This window comes from Ranitomeya imitator, chromosome 9 (assembly GCF_032444005.1).
Source record: "Ranitomeya imitator isolate aRanImi1 chromosome 9, aRanImi1.pri, whole genome shotgun sequence".
Lineage (NCBI taxonomy): Eukaryota > Metazoa > Chordata > Amphibia > Anura > Dendrobatidae > Ranitomeya > Ranitomeya imitator.
In genome coordinates this window covers 124,122,830-124,139,845 of record NC_091290.1, presented here as the reverse complement: position 1 = coordinate 124,139,845, position 17,016 = coordinate 124,122,830, and the positions used below count along the sequence as shown (strand labels likewise).

The 17,016-nt window shown below is 42.7% G+C and overlaps 1 protein-coding gene across 4 annotated transcripts in view; it reads left to right on the top strand.

Annotated features, from left to right (window-relative positions):
• The window catches only part of WWOX (WW domain containing oxidoreductase), a 1,078,647-nt gene that overhangs the window by 275,665 nt on the left and 785,966 nt on the right, over nucleotides 1-17,016 (top strand). For all 4 annotated transcript variants that reach the window (XM_069738841.1, XM_069738844.1, XM_069738840.1 and 1 more), the window contains exon 8: nucleotides 193-378. In XM_069738841.1, the coding sequence (XP_069594942.1) occupies nucleotides 193-378 (186 nt within the window). The remainder of the gene's footprint in view (nucleotides 1-192; nucleotides 379-17,016) is intronic.

The window sequence follows — 17,016 nt, the reverse complement described above, 5'->3', positions numbered from 1 at the left end:
GAACCAAAAATGTTTGTCCATGCCAAGGGTGTTGTTTTGGAAGCAATGTATAGCGGCAGGGTCATGATATGGTAAGGTAAGTGGATAGTGTAGAGTGTGGGTTTAAACTCCTTTTTAACATTGTTTGCTAAACTGAAAATTGAGTGAATTCTACAGCATGTCCAATGTGATATCTGCTCCTATCTTTCACAGGCCTCTCCATATCCTGATTTGCAATGGTGCAGTCTTTGGGATCCCCTGGCAGCTAACAGAAGATCACATCGAAATGACTTTCCAGGTCAATCACCTTGGCCACTTCTATCTGACCTCACTGCTGCAAGATATATTACGTCAGTCTGTTCCATCTCGGGTCATTGTGGTGTCCTCAGAGTCTCACAGGTTGGTCCAGTGAAAATAATGTGGAGATGACAACATGAAGTCAATCCCCTTTTATTCCACCAGTGCTGCAAAACATCGCTTATAACAAGACTAACCCTTTTACTTAGGTGTGGCTCTTTCAAGCAGATGATTTTCAGACCACCTTCAAACTATTCTTGATTGCCTAAGAGTAGGCCATCAATTCTAAAGAGCTACGAAAAAACAGTTTTGTAGAATTGGTCTCAAGTAGACCCCACTACTTGCGCCGTTGATTTTATGCAGTTATTCCGTACAAGTCTTTAAAGCTCAGGTCAAGCTAGCATGGCTGAATGTTTTTTGTATATTTGCATAGTTGAATTTAACTTTTCATGAAGTTGTGACCCTTATAGCCAGCACACTTATTAGGTAGTAGTGTCAGGTCAGACAGCATATGGACACACCTCATTGACAAGAGAATTGTTAATTGATATATTTCCACCAGGAATAATTTAGGAAAAGAGCAATGTTCTAACAAAAAAATATTATTTTATAAAGAACACTAAATCTCTCAGAAGAACCTGAAGGTCCACCTTAAAAACAAGTCTGTGAAGCACAAAGTACTGTAATATATGTGTTAGTGAGACACAAAATAGAAAAAAATAATATCAAGGGAATCTGACATTTTTTTTCCCTTGTCATAGTCGGTGTATTTATGCCTACTCTATAAATCATGATACAAGCCCCTGTTCCCATCGCACTTTGAGCCACCCATTGAGCAGTCTCGAAGATGGAATAATAATTGATTACATCTGAATGCCATGACCTTTATTGATTTGCCATTCAACAACTTCAGCATCTACCCGAGAAGAAAGCGAAGATATACTGAAATCTAAATAGTCTACCTAAAGGCGGGGTTAATGGGATGATGTAGAATTCATTTCTCTCTTCATGGAGGAGCGGTCTACACATACAAATCACTTCCCTGCTGCTTATCGGGAAGAAAAGTCTATAAACACAAAACATATCCCTGCTGTCTATTGGGAAGAGGAGCGGTCTACACAAACAGCACATCCCTGCCATGTACCAGGGAAAGAAGAAGTCTACACACAAAACACATCCCTGCCGTCTACCGGGACGAAGAGCGGTCTACACAGAGTCCCAGCCATATAGTGGGGAGAGAAGAAGTCTGCACACACAACCCACCCCTGCCGTCTACCAGGAAGCAGAGCGGTCTACACAGAGTCCCAGCCATATAGTGGGGAGAGAAGAAGTCTACACACACAACCCACCCCTGCTGTCTACCAGGAAGAGGAGTGGACTGCATACACAAAACACATCCCTGCCATCTACTGGAGAGAGGAGCTATCTGCACACACACCACACATCCCTGCCATCTATGAGGGAGAGGAGCCGTCTGAACACACAACACATCTCTGCTGTCTACCAGAAAGAGATGTAATCTACACACACAACACATCCCTGCCATCTACCAGGGAGAGGAGCAGTCTAAATAAACAAATAACATCTCTGCTGTCTACCAGATAAAAAATCAATTTACATACACAAAACACATCCCTTCCATCTACCAGGAAGAGGAGCAGTCTACATACACAAAACACATCCCTTCCATCTACCAGGAAGAGGAGCAGTCTACATACACAAAACACATTCTTGCCGTCTACCAAGGAGAGGAGCAGTCTACATACACAAAACACATCCTTTCCATCTACCAGGGAGAGGAGCAGTCTACATACACAAAACACATTCTTGCCGTCTACCAAGGAGAGGAGCAGTCTACATACACAAAACACATCCTTTCCATCTACCAGGGAGAGGAGCAGTCTACATACACAAAACACGTCCTTTCCATCTACCAGGGAGAGGAGCAGTCTACATACACAAAACACATCCCTTCCATCTACCAGGAAGAGGAGCAGTCTACATACACAAAACACATTCTTGCCGTCTACCAAGGAGAGGAGCAGTCTACATACACAAAACACATCCTTTCCATCTACCAGGGAGAGGAGCAGTCTACATACACAAAACTCGTCCTTTCCATCTACCAGGGAGAGGAGCAGTCTACATACACAAAACACATCCTTTCCATCTACCAGGGAGAGGAGCAGTCTACATACACAAAACACGTCCTTTCCATCTACCAGGGAGAGGAGCAGTCTACATACACAAAACACATCCTTTCCATCTACCAGGGAGAGGAGCAGTCTACATACACAAAACACATCCCTTCCATCTACCAGGGAGAGGAGCAGTCTACATACACAAAACACATCCTTTCCATCTACCAGAGAGAGGAGCAGTCTACATACACACCACACATCCCTGCCGTCTATCGGGAAGAGGAGTGGTCTGCACACACAAAACACATCCTTGCTGTCTACCGGGAAGAGATGCAATCTACACACACAACACATCCCTGCCATCTACCAGGGAGAGGAGCAGTCTAAAAAAAAGGAATGTCCAGCCCCACACTCCCTTTTTTTTGGACTTTACACGTTTGGACACAGCGGTTTTGTGCTCCCGAAGTTCGACTAATGCATCACGGGTTAGCTGGTTTATTTCTCTTTTCTTCAGAGGAGCAGTCTACATACACAAAACACATCCTTGCCGTCTACCAAGGAGAGGAGTGGCATACACACAAACAACACATCCCTGCCTTCTACCGCTAAGAGGAGTGGTCTACACAAACAACACATCCCTGCCTTCTACCGCTAAGAGGAGTGGTCTACGCAAACAACACATCCCTGCCTTCTACCGCTAAGAGGAGTGGTCTACACAAACAACACATCCCTGCCTTCTACCGCTAAGAGGAGTGGTCTACACAAACAACACATCCCTGCATTCTACCACTGTTATGATCTGGTGGTTTAGGAACATCATGAGACAAGCTCTGAAGGAGGTGGTATCTGTACTGACCGCAAACCCTGAACCTAGCAGCGCAACTAAAAATAGCCGTGGGGGGTACCTGACGCTCCCTAGACCCCTCGGCACAGCCTAAGATCTAACTTCCCCTAAAGATGGAAACAGGAAACCTATCTTGCCTCAGAGAAAATCCCCAAAGGAAAGATAGCCCCCCACAAATATTGACGGTGAGAGGAGAGGAAAATAACATACGCAGAAATGAAATGAGATTTTAGCATAGGAGGCCAGTCTAGCTTGATAGATAGGACAGGAAAGGATACTGTGCGGTCAGTATAAAAACTACAAAACAATCCACACAGAGTTTACAAAATCTCCACACCTGACTAAAGTTGTGGAGGGTAAATCTGCTTCCCAGAGCTTCCAGCTAACAGAAAAAATCCATACTGACAAGCTAGACAAATATAGAATGCACAGAACAATAAGTCCACAACATGTGGACTGAAATGAGCAAAGCCAGAACTTATCTTTGCAGAACTGGTCAGGAAACCAGGAGAATCCAAGCAGAGATGTGAATCCAGCCAGGAACATTGACAAGTGGCACAGGTTGAAGAAAGAGCCAGACTTAAATATCGGATGATAAGTGTAGTTAGCTGATGACAGCTAACTCCAAGGAGCAGCCATACCACTAGAAACCACAAGAGGGAGCCCAAGAGCAGAACTCACAAAAGTGCCACTTACAACCACCGGAGGGAGCCCAAGAGCGGAATTCACAACAACCGCTAAGAGGAGTGGTCTACACAAACAACACATCCCTGCCATCTACCGCTAAGAGGAGTGGTCTACACAAACAACACATCCCTGCCTTCTAGCACTAAGAGGAGTGGTCTACACAAACTACACATCCCTGCGTTCTACCGCTAAGAGGAGTGGTCTACACAAACAACACATCCCTGCGTTCTACCGCTAAGAGGAGTGGTCTACACAAACAACACATCCCTGCCTTCTACCGCTAAGAGGGGTGGTCTACACAAACAACACATCCCTGCCTTCTACCGCTAAGAGGAGTGGTCTACACAAACAACACATCCCTGCGTTCTACCGCTAAGAGGAGTGGTCTACACAAACAACACATCCCTGCCTTCTACCGCTAAGAGGGGTGGTCTACACAAACAACACATCCCTGCCTTCTACCGCTAAGAGGAGTGGTCTACACAAACAACACATTCCTGCCTTCTACCGCTAAGAGGAGTGGTCTACACAAACAACACATTCCTGCCTTCTACCGCTAAGAGGAGTGGTCTACACAAACAACACATCCCTGCTGTCTAGTGGGAAGATGAGAGATCTACATGCACAAAACACCTACCTTCCATGTACCGGTAAGAAAAGCGGTCTACACACAACACATCCCTACCGTCTACAAGGGAAAGGAGAGTTTTATACATAAAAAAACAGATCCCTACATCTACCGGGGCGAGGAGCCACTTACAAAACAAATCTATGCTGTCTACGGGCGACCTTTTGTTTCTTCTACCGTTAACATCTAAATCCCTACTCTAATGAAAAATGTCTATAATGCGACAATAACAAATTATTGAAGGCCATCATTTTCTAGAAACCTTCAATTGCTTTCTCATACTATAATCAGTTAGAAGCTATTCCATAAATTCATTACTAGCGGAATTGTTTTAAGAAGCAATCCATATTGATGAACGTCCTATGGAATTGTTATACAGGAAAGTATCAATACAAATACAATTGCACCGTCTTCGTCAGTCTCTCATAAACGTGCTTGTCACTTAAAAGATCTGAGATACAAATAAAATGGCTGTTAGGTTTTTTTTTTCTTCCAGAAAAAAAATGTTTTGTTCAAAAAATTCTATTCTAATTCTGTTTTAATATTAAAAAATACATTGGAAAAAGCAGAAAAGCAAAGTGATTGAAATAGAACATTGTCTTTAAATTGTTATAAAACCAACGGGGAAAAAAAAGAGCAGCTTCAATCAGTTGATCACTTTCTTTTCCTATTGCGTCCTCTACAGGGCATGCGTAGTATTACTTAATGTTAGATCAGTAGCTGTTTTTATGATTTAAGTGGTGAACTCCCTTCTGTGAGGTCCATGTGCAGCAATAGGTCTTACGAACAAGGAATTAAAAGCAGGGTTGGCCAAGTTTGATGTTTGGTCTAGTATGTAAAAATCAGCAGTTTTTTCTGCTCTGTATTTGCAGGCAGAAAATCCACCGCTTATTACAGTACCGGCAAGGTACCCACTCTGTGAAAAAATCAAAGGCAGAAAATTGACCCTTGTTTCCATTTTAATTTCTCAGTTTATGCTGCAGGATTTCACAGCGAATTTCACTTTTTATATTGCAAATCCACATAATTTCCACAACGGATTCAGAATAAAAAAAAAAGTGTGATTTAATGCAGATTTTTCTTGAAATAACGGAAAAAAAGTCTTGTCTCAGGTTTTTGTCTGGGATCCACATACGGATTTCAGTGATTTTGTTGCTCATTTGCAACAGATTTCACCCTGTAGATTGCAAAAAGTGAAAGTCTGCAAGAATTAATGGGGTTGTCCCACAAACAAAATACATTTTAATTAATAGGTGGCTTAGTATAAAAATAGTTTCCAATTGGATGTGTTAAAAAAATGTTCCTGTGCTGAGATAATCTTGAGATAATATAAATGTGCCCCTGCTGTATGCTATTTGCTGTGTCAAACCATGCACAGCTGCTCCCAGTTCATGGTAGGCACATACCAATCCTCCTGGCTAGGGGAGGAAGCCTCTTATGATAAGTGAGTATGGAGGCAAAACAACAGGGGTTCAAAGCTTTTTGTGTAAGGAAACACATTTCCCTATCTGTTTGTTTTATCACAGGAGCAAGTGTTTTGGCCATATCACCAGGCCTACGAGTTTATCATAAACCAAGTGACATATAAGCTCAGCGGCTTCTGGAGCACCTATGTCACTGACTTGATTTATGATGACCTCAGATGGCTTGAGACACAACAGATATGCTCTCTCCTGTGATAAAACAGGCAGGGAAATGTGTTACCTGAGAAATTAGCTGCTGTTTAATGTGCATTTGCACTTATCTTCAGTGACTTATGCTTTCTCCTCTTTCTAGAACCTGTGGTATGTGTCAACCATAAACTGGAGATGCTCTACATGGTTGGGCAAAACCTTTACACAGTACATAGCAGAGACACTTTTACTCTGATGAGTAAAAGGGTAACAATGTTTTGAAATTTTGACTTTCAGGCTCCATATTTCACCATCCACTACTGCTTTGATTGTGAGACTACCATCATTTTATAGACAATCATCTGTAGAGATGGGCGGACCCCTGGATGTTCGCGTTCGGCCGAACAGTTAAAAAAAAGTTTGGGTTCAGGTACCAGAACAGTACCAGGACCCAGACCCCGTTCACTTGAATGGGGGGCTGTCACGATTCACACCGTGACCGTCACCCCTACGTCACGGATCGGGGTGCCTTTAGGCCAACAGACGGCTATCACATGTGCAGGGGGCTTATCTTAGTTATCCCTCCATTGCGACAATGTGATGAAAAACCACACACAAGGCTATTGACCTCTTAGTTTACAGCAGGGGCTTATTTTAGGTATACCACGAACTGCAGGGATTTATGTATATCCCGCTTTACAGTTCCGCTTGAAACTTTGCATCTCTGGCGCCCCCCTCACCCTCAGACCAGACTAGGTACTGCACCTAGGGTAATTAGTTGCCAGAAAGGCTGCCTGCTATGTACTGGCTATTGGGCACGCTGCAGCGAGGCGATATAACTACTCCCACTCAGGCAGGAACAATAATTATCAACGACGCTGTCGCTACAAAGACTCCCAAAGGCACCGTACAAGGTATGCTGCCACCAGCTTCGATTAAACGGGTCCGAAGCTAACCCAGAACAGTAGCGTCATTCCCTTCAGAAGATTTAGGGTACGTTTTAGAGCAGGAAGAGCGAAAACTAGTAATTTATATATTTTACTCCGAAAGAAGGCAGTGTTTATGAAAAAGGCATATAAAGATGTTACAATATGAGACAATTGAAATATGTACAAAGGTAATTATAAAAATAACAGGGATTAAATAAGAAAGGTAAAACTCACATGTTCTCAGTTCATGTCAGGCAAAACCATGTTGGTAGGTGGAACCCCAAATGTCCCAGTGCATCAGGAGGTCTGGATAGAAACAGCTCCTTAAGTCAAAACTCTGCTGACTCCAGGCTGGGTTTAGTGTAAAGTCTTTTAAACTCCAGCCTCGTGACATCACTAAAGGGGTTGAGTTAAGATCGCCCTCTTTCCTCAGCTGTACAGTTTTCTCCAACCATTCTTATGCTTGTCATATCTTCGCTGGAGAATCTGGCAGAGTCATAACACACCCCTCATCCATCTTGTATTAAGATTTGCTCTCTATAGATACTAAATTTGGGCTAGTTGGGACACACAGTTCCAGAGAAATCCGTACTTTTTTACCTGTTGGAATTACAGGCAAGCGCTTACAGTTGCTGATAGATCCGCTGATGGACTTTAGCAATATGTACTTATTATTTTCCTAGCCCAAATCGGTGGCCCAGAATCTTACAAGATTAGGACAAAGAGCCTCATGTTTTAAAAGAGAGATCAGACCAGTTTCAGCTGGTGGGAGATTTGTGCCGCCACAAGCGCAGTAAACTTTTCTGGCTTGGGGGCAGGGCAGAGCATTGAGAAGAAAAGCTTCACTCACACATAGAAGCAAAGAGAGAAGGGGGGGGGGGGTTTAGCCCACAGCAAAGCTACGAAATCATATTATATTTCATACAATATCGTGACAGGGGCCCGAACATCCAGTATTTTCATGTGCATGACAGCATGGCAAACACTGCCTCTGATCGGCGGTAAAAGCATTACCGCCGCTCAGACAGCCGCGGTTCCCAATCTGTCAAATGACATGTGTGATCGGAGGTAAAAGTTTACCTTCAGTCACTAGTGTCGGCCAGTTCAATCCCTGCATGTGTTGCAGCTATTTAACAGCCTTATGCAGCCGCTGGGACTCGAACATATTTTTTGACCACACCGAAGACACTGGGTGAGCACCTAACACCTTATCCCAGCACATTCGCTCACCACTAATTGTTATCCTTTTGCTCGTCTGTGTATAAGATTATCTCGGCACAGGAGCATTTTATAACACACTCGATTGTGGAACTTATTCCCAAATCTATTGATTAAAATGTACTTTGTTCTGGGAGGGGGGGATAACCTCTTTAACTTAGTGCAGATTTAATTTCGACTTTGCATGTCAATTTTTTTCCAGGCATATGGATGAGATTTCTTAAAATCTCATTCCTTTTAGTATGTTCCCAATTTTTGACCCGCAAATACAGATGGAATATATGCCCTATTAGCGGACAGCTTTAAATGTGTGGCATGTAACACTACATGTCCCCTGCAGTGTTCTGATTTTGTAGATTTATCTAATCTGTCTTTTTGGTAATTTTAAACATTGCGGATATACATACGTCATTAGCATTAAATGGTACGTAAGCAATTAAAGTCACATGTAAAGATTTGTATGTAGATTCCATTGACTCTGACTTTTCTCTTCGACCTCCTTCTCTTCTATGAGTTAACAGGACCTCCCCATTTCGATGCATTAGTTTTAAGCTTAACATCCCTGCAATTCGAGGCCTCCTAACCAGGCGCGAGGGATGGAAAATCCAATACTTATTTCTAAAATGTTTGAGTGACCCAGAGTGAAGCTTATTTTTTAATCATGTATCCATAAAAGTAACCCATGGGACTTGGAGCAGCGAGACCAGCCAAGGGTCAGGCTGAAGCCTTTATCACTCCCAAACACAGGGGCTTATAGAATAAATGACATCCCGCAGATTGATTTACATATACCATTTAAAATTTATGGTAGCCTAAAATGAAAGGAAGCAAGGGAGAGCCGGAGCAATAATCCCACCCTGCGCTAAAACATTGAGCATCTCCTAATTAAGTGGTAACGAAATCTGGATGCTCCTTATCTTTGCAGATCACACCGGCTCCGGGAGAGAGGAGGCCGGTTGTGGTTGTAAAGCAGCGGAGGGCTACTGTGGGCCACTGACAGGAATAAATCTGCCAACTCCCCTCACTTGCCAGATGTGGAGGGCACCGGGGGGGATACGGTATAAATGAGCTGTTATTTAATGGGAGATTATGTTGAATTGTCAACTGCCTGTCTCGGCTTGCAACCTTCTGCTTCACATACAAATGCGGAAATTTTCGCGGATGCAGATTTTTCCTTTTTTAATCATATAAATGTATATTATTTATTTCATCTGTAGGATCCTACTCCAGATATTTACTCCACCTTTTACCGTCAGTTTAAAGGGAATTTGTCACCCCGGAAAATGCTATTTATCTGTACATACAGGGGACGCCTTACTGAATGTGCGACTGCACTTATTTCCTCCTGGTAGCCGCCGGCTTTCAGTCATAGGGGCGTGTGCTACAGGCCCCGCTCATTATACTGTGAGTAATGGTCGTTAGCGCGCCCTGGCACTTGGATTAAAATCTTGCTTTAAAGCATATTTATGCAATTCATGATGACAATCAAAGTGCTGGGGTGTACTTATAGCCATTACTCACTGTGTACTGAGCAGTGGAGAAACTCGGTCAACACCTCTATGACTGAAAGCCGGCAGGTCCCAGGAGGAAATAAGTTAATTTTCTTCTGGTAGCTGCACTTTCAATAAGGCATCCAGAAATCATTGTAATACTATGAACCTGCAGCTCTGTATCTGCACGTAAATATCATTTTCCGAGCTGGCAGGTTCCCTTTAAGACCAAGGGGGTTCACACATCCATCTTTCGGGGTCCATATGCACAATTATGCCACTGATCTCTGGAGCCAAACTCAACAGCCTCCAAGGCATGTATAAGGCTCTCGAGCTTGGATCAGGAGACCCGTGATCAGTCTGGAAATTTTACGGACATGTGAATGAGATCTAGCGGAGGACCTGGAAAATCCGAGATTCCGAGACACCTGAGAAAGTGGGGATAGAGCATAATCTTTATTACATAATTCCATCCTTAAAAAAATCACATAGTGAAGTACAATTGAGATAGACGAGTGAAGCAACGTTTCGGCCCCAAAGAGCCTTTTTTCCAGCCAGAAGTACAATAAAAATTACAGCCGAGTCAGCACAAAGCAGCCAGTGGTGCATGAGAAGGACTCTTGACCTAACGAAAACCTGATGGTTCTCCTGGCATTTCTGTTTTGATGCACTAAATACTGGTATTCTCAATAATTAATAGCAAATCTGCGACATCTTTTCTAAGAACTCTGCCTTCTGCTGTTCCTCCTCCTAGAAATGTATTGCCAACTGGGAGTTACCAATTGGTAGGTGCGTCCCTACGTATGGTGACACCGTCCAATCAGCTGTGACACTGCAAGACACCATTTTGAAAAGGAGAAGAGTAATAGTAGAGTATTCAGGAACGACCCAATGAAAAAGTATAAGAAAAGATGTTGTAGAACCGGTATTTCATGGGAAATACATGCGTTAATCGAAATAGATTTGTCAGAAATGGTGTCAGGTCCTTTTTGCAGCTATAGCATATGATTTACATCATTAATTGTTACCTTTACTAACTTACTGGTGTTACCCAGGAACTTGAGAATATAATTTTTATCCAATAAAAAAACAGAACCAATCTGATCCTGGTTCTGATGACTCTCTCTGCTCTCCTCCCTCCTTATCCCAGTTTTAGAGCAACAGAGATGGGGAAAGGGTTGTACACAAAACTTGAGTGGAAAAGGGAATAGGTATCTCAAGCTCAAGATGGAATCTAGGCTTAGTCAGGGGCTAACAAGGCTAGCGCTGAAACGCGTGTTGGAGCTTGGCTCCATTCTAGCAGAAGAAGATGGGTACAGGTATCTACAACTCTTGCTCCCATGTACTTTTTTGGGACCTATTTCTACTATTGCCAACTGATTGACCACTTTGACCTTGTACTTTTGTTTCGGTACATTGTGCTTATATACTTCTGTTGATATACTTATTTTGACTGCCACTAAGTATTCATTTGGATATACTCATATATATCGGCATTGCATCCTCTGTATTTCATATCCTCCTGCTATGTTATGTCACCTTCCTCTGTACACTCATCTGAGTGTGTTTTTAACCTTGATGTAATTTTTCTATTGTGATCTAATAGTAAAATTTTATATTTGTCAACCTTTGACCATATAGGCAATTGTGAATAGTTTTTATTTATGCCTCACATCCAGTCTATATTACTGAGAGCTACACTCATAGTGTACATCTAGCCTATGATACTAAGAGTGACACTCATAGCTTACATACAGCAAATATTACCGAGAGTGACACTCATAGCTTACATACAGCCTATATTACCGAGTGACGCTCATAGCTTACATACAGCCTATATTACCGAGAGTGACACTCATAGCTTACATCCAGCCTATGTTACCGAGAGTGACACTCATAGCTTACATGCAGCCTATATTACCGAGGGACACTCATAGCTTACATACAGCCTATATTACCGAGTGACACTCATAGCTTACATTCAGCCTATATTACCGAGAGCAACACTCATAGCTTACATCCAGCCTATATTGCCGAGAGCGACACTCATAGCATACACCCAGCCTATATTACAGAGAGTGACACTCATAGCTTACATACAGCCTATATTGCCGAGTGACACTCATAGCTTACATACAGCCTATATTACCGAGTGACACTCATAGCTTACATACAGCCTATATTACCGAGTGACACTCATAGCTTACATCCAGCCTATATTACTGAGAGCAACACTCATAGCTTACATCCAGCCTATATTACCGAGAGCGACACTCATAGCTTACACCCAGCCTATATTACCGAGAGCGACACTCACAGCTTACACCCAGCCTATATTACCGAGAGCAACACTCATAGCTTACACCCAGCCTATATTACCGAGAGCGACACTCATAGCTTACACCCAGCCTATGTTACCGAGAGCGACACTCATAGCTTACACCCAGCCTATATTACCGAAAGCGACACTCATAGCTTACATCCTATATTACTGGAAAAACACTTCCACATGAGAAAAATCTGAAACTTGGATCAGGCTGCAAACTGCATATAGGGATCTGAAAACGAATGAATGAAAGGATGAAGATTGCAGACTGAAACTTGGGGCAATTTTATTAGCTAAAAGGAAATACTAACATGTATAAATGTTTTTGTCTTCCATTGTAAAGGTGTACATACCCTTTAATATCTGTTGCTTCGACTTGTCCATGTTGTTTTTGATGTTGATGTGATTAATCACACATTTTTTTGCAATAACCTCAGCTTTTGCCTTTTTTGGAGGTTAGTAGTGGAGTTTAGCAACAGGTCTTGATACATTTGATCTCCAGTAGGCACCAATCACTTTCACTCTCCCCTTCCCCTGGCTTTGCTGGTCCATTTGTCTTCTGGCAAAGCAATCAGCGCGAAGCCAAACGGTCCTTGTTATTTTTCTACATCTCGCATGAAACAGAACATTTCACTAGTATCGTTGCTTTGCTGGATGGCAAGGAACCAAACAACGAGGGCAGCGGGGCAAACAGATCAATGGACGGAATCACGGCGAGTACGCTCGGCTCTACTTACATTGCCCCCCCATTAAAGTCCTGCCCGCCGCGAGTAACAAAATGTTCTGAGATGTCTGGAAGTTTTCTCGAGGACATTTTTTACTGCTTTCCTCCCATAGCAAAAGGCAAAAAAAAAAAGTAACAAACAGCTGGTGTTTAATTATTCTGTCTGACTCCATTACAAAACATCAACTAATTATTTTGATTTGTGCGTAAGCTATGCCATGGGTGTACTTAAAAGCATAGGAGTCTGCCAAACTCGGCCTATCTCAAACATGTGAGGACGCTGATGGCGAGATACCGAGGTTATTACCCCAGAGGTACTGTCTGTTTGTTTACTCCAAGGAAGAGGTCATTCATGCCGCAAGAATTCGGAAATTGCCCATTGCCAAGAAAAGGGGTCGGGGAGTTCAAAGAAGACGCTAATGATCATTAATGCGCATTAAAGTTTGGGAATTACTGATTACTGTATTTTGGGGGTTATTTATCATTTATGTATGCAGTGATTCATCAACATTTTGGTCATGGCACCCATCCAGTGTATAGTTTGCAAAATGAAATCTCAAATTGGTTGCTGAGGACAAGTTCTTCACTTTTTTGGTGGGGGGGGGATGCATTTGAGAAAGACTCCGTGAATAGGAGAGCGCGTGCAGTACCACTCACAGCCACTATAAATTGTACGGCGCTGTTGTATTTCTGGTACCCTGCAGCTCCTTCGATCAGTTGATCGGTAATTCTTGGATCACAGGAGCCGGCCGGTAAAGGCGACCCATCGACTACATGCAAACCAGTTGACAGTCGTTTTATGACTGGCTGACAGCCATTCTATACACGCAATATGAATAGAACATGACTTTAATTAAAATAATGTTCTGTCAATAAGAATTATAAAACAAATGATTGAAAGAAAACACAATCTCAACTATTTTGGGGGGGGGGGTTTGTTTGTTACAAATTTTTTTTTCCTGTAAAAGTGACAATTTTTCATATCAATACAATTACTGTGATGCAAAACTTGTATTTTTTTTTACCAATTTAGTAAATGTTGAACCTAGTAAAAAAAGAAAAAAAAACAGAATATTATTTTTTGTTATCACTTGCTGGGACCCCTCCAATTCATATATTTTTGTCGATGGGCTTGTTTTTTATGTGGCAAGTTGTACTTTCTATTGGTACCTTTATTAGGGTACATACGGTGTTTAGATTAGATTTTATCACAGTTTTTGTGGGAGGTGCAGTGACAAAAACCATTTGAGCATTTCTGTATCTTTTTCTATATAATGTATGTGGGTTAAACAATTTATAGACTTTCATAGATCAGACTTTTAAGGACGTGGCAATACTGTATCTGCATTTCGTCTTCATCTGCCTCTTTGTTCTTTTTCCTCTTCTTCCTCTTTTTCTTCTTCCTCTTCTTCCTCTTCTTCTTCTCCTTCTCTTTCGTCTTCTTTTTCTTCTTATTCCTCTTCTTCTTTCTCTTTTTTCTTTTTCTTTATCTTCTTCCTCTTCTTCTTCCTCTTCTTCTTCCTCTTTTTCTTCTTCATCCTCTTCTTCCTTTTCCTCTTTTTTCTTCTTCCTCTTCTTCTTCCTTCTCTTCTTCCTCTTCTTCTTCCCCTTCTTCTTCCTCTTTTTCTTCTTCCTCCTCTTCTTGTTCCTCTTTTTTTCTTCTTTTTTTTCTTCTTTCTCTTCTTCTTCCTCCTCTTATTCCTCTTCTTCTTCCCCTTCTCCTTCATCTTCTTCTTCCTCTTCTTCTTTATCTTCTTCATCTTCTTCTCATTCGTTTTCTTCTTTGTCCTCCTCTTCTTTTTCCTCTTGTTCCTCTTCTTCTTCCTCTTCCTTTTCCTACACTTCCTTTTTCGAATCTCCATGGGAGCCTTTTGTTGTTTGATCGCTTGTACTATATCCTGCAGTGCTGTAGTATAACATTATACAGTCCTATTCACGGTTCATCATGAAGGCGTTACAGGAGTACCAGCAAAGCAGTCATGGGTGCTTTCAGCAGACTCACGACTGTCTCAGCAATCCACCGGCACTCTGCAATCGCGGTCAGTGATGAGGACGGGTATGGCCTGACATGATAGTGATTGACATTGGCATTTAGAGTCTTAACAGCTCTGATCGCTTCTGTAATCCCTTAAATGCCAATGTCTATCATAGTTTTTCCCAGGCACCCGTTCCAAGTGTCCATTACCCCCTTGACCCAAGACATGATTGCATGGTGGCGATGGGTTACTGAGGCAGTCGGGGGGCCTGCTGAACGCACCCATGACTACTTTGTTGGTTCTCCTGTGAAGCCCAGTCACAGGCTCTGATCGCTGCTGTTAGAGGCAGATGTCGGCTGTGCTGCACAGCTGGAATCTCCCCTTTGTGCCGTGGGCTCAGTTCCTAATTCTGCTCCACTCCCATCGCACTCTCTGAAGTATCTGGTATGTGAATTAGTGGTATGTCTATGTAGGTACCTGTCTCCCCATTTAAACCAGCAACGTAACAATCGTGAGAATTCTAGCATCAAAAACAATTAACAAATCAGGCTAGACAAAGCTTTGCCTTCGTTTTTTTAATCAATGTCTTGCAGTAGATCTGGTTTTCCTTCACAGATGCAAGTCCTAGTATTTTAAGGAATTGCTATTTAAGCATGTCCCTAATCGTTTCTTTAAAGTTAACACAACAAGTAGGTAAACTTCATAGTACAGAAAAAAATAAGACAAAAACAAGCAATAAAGGAAGAAATAAAATTGTATTGAGACGCACACTTTATACATTTTGTGGCGCGAGGCCAGGTTCCTGCCATTTTTCATATATTCTGTTTGTGGAAACAGATTGCCCCACCTGCCGAGTGCTGTCAGATAATTTATGTTGCTGAAAAATGACCTGATATACCACAGCTTCATTATTTTTATGAAGTCACAACAGGTCTAACGCAAGGCCAGGTATCAGAAGAAGGCATGTGAGTAAATGAATAAGGCGTCATTGATTTTATATCTTCAGCTATAGGTAAATTCTGGAACGCTTGTCCATTCAACTGGAGAGAAAAAAAGCGTGAAAAAATAGGCAAAATGTTTTTTTTATGGAAACATAAATAATCTGATCTCCAGTGTTAATAGGACCCCACTTTATGCGCCATCCTCGATCTCTCGGGCTTGTGTGAATGTGTACCTTGTAAATAAAGCAGGATTAGTCTGGCAGGGCGTCTTTCCCCCTGGACTTGTCCAGCCTTTGATGTTCTAGTGACGCCTCCCTAGGCATGATTAGCAGTCTTCTTCTGGTTCTATGATGACGGGATTATATGCAGGCTGTCAATCACACACCCAGGGAGTTGGGATTAGAATATCCGAGGCATGACTAGTCCAAGGTAAAAGATGTCCCACTGCACTAGTCCTCCGAGGCAGAACTAGTCCAAGGTAGAAGACGTCCCACTGGACTAGTCCTCCGAGGCAGGACTAGTCCATGGTTAAAGACATCCCACTGGACTAGTCCTCCGAGGCAGAACTAGTACAAGGTAGAAGACGTCCCACTGGACTAGTCCTCCGAGGCAGGACTAGTCCAAGGTAAAAGACATCCCACTGGACTAGTCCTCCGAGGCAGAACTAGTCCAAGGTAAAAGACGTCCCAATGGACTAGTCCTCCGAGGCAGGACTAATCCAAGGTAAAAGATGCCCCACTGGACTAGTCCTCAGAGGCAGAACTAGTCCAAGGTAAAAGGCGTTCCAATGGACTAGTCCTCCGAGGCAGAAGTAACTAGTCCAAGGTAAAAGACATCCCACTGGACTAGTCCTCAGAGGCAGGACTAGTCCAAAGTAAAAGACGTCCCACTGGACTAGTCCTCCGAGGCAGGACTAGTCCAAGGTAAAAGACGTCCCACTGGACTAGTCCTCCGAGGCAGGACTAGTCCAAGGTAAAAGACGTCCCACTGGACTAGTCCTCTGAGGCAGGACTAGTGCAAGGTAAAAGACGTCCCACTGGACTAGTTCTCCGAGGCAGGACTAGTCCAAGGTAAAAGACGTCCCACTGGATTAGTCCTCCGAGGCAGGACTAATCCAAGGTAAAAGACATCCCACTGGACTAGTTCTCCGAGACAGGACTAGTCCAAGGTAAAAGACGTCCCACTGGACTAGTCCTCCGAGGCAGGACATAGTAACATACATA